This window comes from Cetorhinus maximus, unplaced genomic scaffold (genome assembly GCF_964194155.1).
Source record: "Cetorhinus maximus unplaced genomic scaffold, sCetMax3.hap1.1 HAP1_SCAFFOLD_1403, whole genome shotgun sequence".
NCBI classification, from domain to species: domain Eukaryota; kingdom Metazoa; phylum Chordata; class Chondrichthyes; order Lamniformes; family Cetorhinidae; genus Cetorhinus; species Cetorhinus maximus.
This window is the reverse complement of record NW_027597344.1, coordinates 7,369-10,435: the sequence shown is the minus strand read 5'-3', so window position 1 is coordinate 10,435 and position 3,067 is coordinate 7,369. Positions and strand designations below refer to the sequence as shown.

The 3,067-nt window shown below is 46.2% G+C and overlaps 1 protein-coding gene across 1 annotated transcript; it reads left to right on the top strand.

The window, feature by feature from the left end:
- LOC144676175 (uncharacterized) lies at nt 1-1,475 on the top strand. The gene has a single exon (XM_078536671.1). It carries the CDS (start codon nt 51-53, stop codon nt 1,473-1,475), a length of 1,425 nt encoding a protein of 474 aa, XP_078392797.1. The 5' UTR covers nt 1-50.
- Nucleotides 1,476-3,067: the final 1,592 nt, after the last annotated feature.

The following is a 3,067-nucleotide window of genomic DNA, read 5'->3' as shown; positions in this document are numbered from 1 at the left end:
GGCTGTTCACCTGCTCCTCCTGTGTGAAGGGATTGATACAGCTGGTAAACATGCTGACACGACAGCGAGCTCAAAATAGTGAGAGGCTGTTCACCTGCTCTGCGTGTGGGAAGAAATTCATGTGCTCATCCAACCTGCTGGCACACCAACTCGATCACTTTGATGAGAAGCCTCTTCAATGCTCTCACTCTGGGAAAAGTTTTGAAACCTCTGAGGAACTGGTCCAGCAGCAGCGAGTTCACACTGATGAGAGACCGTTCAGCTGCTCCCACTGCGGGAAGAGGTTCAGGCTGTCCTCCTGCCTCGCGGAGCACCAGCTCCTTCACACACACGAGAGGCCGTTCAGCTGCTCTCTCTGTGGGGAGTCGTTCAGTGAGTCAGGGCATCTCACTCAGCACCAGCGAGTTCACACCAAGGACAGGCCATTCTGCTGCTCCCAGTGTGGGAAGGCATTCACTCAGTTTTCAAGCTACACTAAGCACCAACTGGTTCACTCCGATGAGAGACCTTTTAAATGCTCCGAATGTGAGAAAACCTTTAAAAGAAGCATTGATCTGCTGAGGCACGAGTGCATTCACACTGGGGAGAGGCCGTTCCCCTGCTCTGTGTGTGGAAAAAGATTCATTCATTCTTTCCACCTTCTGACACATAAGCGTGGTCACACTGGGGAGAGACCATTCATCTGCTCCGTGTGTGGGAAGGGTTTCATTCGGTCATCCAGCCTTCTTATGCACCAACGGATTCACACCGGGGAGAGACCATTCACCTGCTCCATATGTGGCAAGGGATTCACTCGTTCAAACCAAGTTCTGATACACAAGCGAGTTCATACTGGAGAGAGACCGTTCACCTGCTCCGTGTGTGGGAAGAGATTCACTCAGTCAGCCAACTTGCGGACACATCAGTGGGTTCACACTGGGGAGAGGCCATTCATCTGCTCCGTATGTGGCAAGAGTTTCTCTCGTTTGTCCTACCTTGAGGTACATGAGCGATTTCACACCGGTGTGAGGCCGTTCACCTGCTCCACGTGTGGGAAGAGATTCGCTCATTCTTCCCATCTGGTGAGACACCAGCGCAGTCACACTGGAAAGAGGCCGTTCACCTGCACAGTGTGTGGGAAGGGATTCACTTGTTCATCTTATCTGGTGAGACATCAGCGCATTCACACTAGGGAGAAGCTGTTCACCTGCTCCTTGTGTGGGAAGGGATTCACTGGTTCAACCCACCTGCTGAGACACCACCGCATTCATATGGGGTTGAGGCCGTTCTCCTGTTCTGTGTGTGAGAAGGGATTCACTAATTCATCCAACCTGCTGAGACACCAACGAATTCACACTGGGGAGAGGCCGTTCACCTGCTCCATGTGTGAGAAGAGATTTACTCGGTCATCCGACCTGCTGAGACATAAGCGAGTTCATATGTTACCAGAAAAGTTGGATTCAGTTGTTGATGCTGAGAATCACATCCAGAACTGAACCTTTTCTCCTTTCTAACTCTAGATTATTTCAGTTTTCATACCTTCAGTTACTCTCATGGACAAGTCCCAGCTCCCCGTACCTCCCAGAGTGTCTCAACTTTTTACGATTTACATCAATGACTGAGATGAGGGGAGTGAAGACATGGTGGCTAAATTTGCAGAGGACACAAAGATAGATAGGAAAGTATGTTGTGAAGAGGGCATGAGGAGGTTGCAGATGGATATAGGTAGGTTGAGTGAGTGGACAAAGATCTGGCAAATGGAGTTTAATGTGGGAAAATGTGAAGTTCACTTTGGCAGGGAGAATGAAAAAGCAGAGTATTACTTAAATGGAGAACGGCTGCATAATTCTGAGGTGCAGAGGGATTTAGGTATTCTAGTACATGAGTCACAAAAAGTTATTAAGCAGGACCAGCAAGTAATTAAGAAGGCTAATGGAATGCAATCCTTTATTATGAGAGGGATTGAACATAAATGTAAGGATTTCACGCTTGAGTTATACAGGACATTGGTGAGATCGCACCTCGAATACTGTATACAGTTTTAGTCTCCTTATTTAAGGAAGGATAGAAATACATTGGAGGCGGTTCAAAGGAGGTTTACTAGATTGATACCTGGAATGAGTGGGTTGTCTTATGAGGAAAGGTTGGACAGACTGGTCTTGTTTCCACTGGAGTTTAGAAGAGTGACGGGTGATTTGATTGAAGTTTACAAGATCCTGAACGGCCTTGACAAGGTGGATGTCGAAAGGATGTTTCCTCTTGTGGGTGAGTCTAGGGGGCACTGTTTTAAAATCAGGGTCGCCCTTTTAGGACAGAAATGAAAATTTTTTCTCTCTCAGAGCATTGTGCAACTTTGGAACTCTGCATCAGAAGGCGGTGGAGGCGGGGTCACTGAATATTTTTAAGGCACAGGTAAATAGATTCTTGTTAGGTAAGGGAATCAAAGGTTATCAGGATTGAAACATAAGATCAGCCATGATCTTATTGAATGGTGGAGCAGGCTCAAGGGGCCGAATGGTCTACTCCAGTTCCTATTTCTTAAGTTATTATGTCTCTCCTAGCCTTGGCATCCAGGGAAGGATAACACACCCAGGATCATTATTGGTAAAATTTTGCTGAACATTTCTGAAAAAAGAGACATGCTGTTGAAGTTTTTCATCCTGCACTCATCAGGACAGATTTGTAAGAATACCAATTGTAAATGGAACAATGATTTATACTACATGAGAGGAGGGGCTGATTGGTTGGCAAGAGGACTCTGATTGGTAGAGGTGTTACCATGGAAAATGCACCAGGCAGTAGTTAACTGCCAAGCTTTTGTTTAAATTCAAACCAGGTAGGTCGACTCTGATTGGTCATGGGAAATGAACCAGGGAATGACTGTCCCTAAGCTTTTGTTTTTTTGAGAAAGCGCAGTGTGTGGACATGCTCTTTCTGTTTGCAAAGGACGGGACCCTGTGTGTGAATACATGAGTTTCTAGCATGTGTAAGTGAGCTATACCGTGAGCATGACTGATAATTTTAAATTGTTTGTCAGTGTCATTCTTAGCACAATCAGATTTGTTTAGTAAGTGCTGTCCAATTGCAG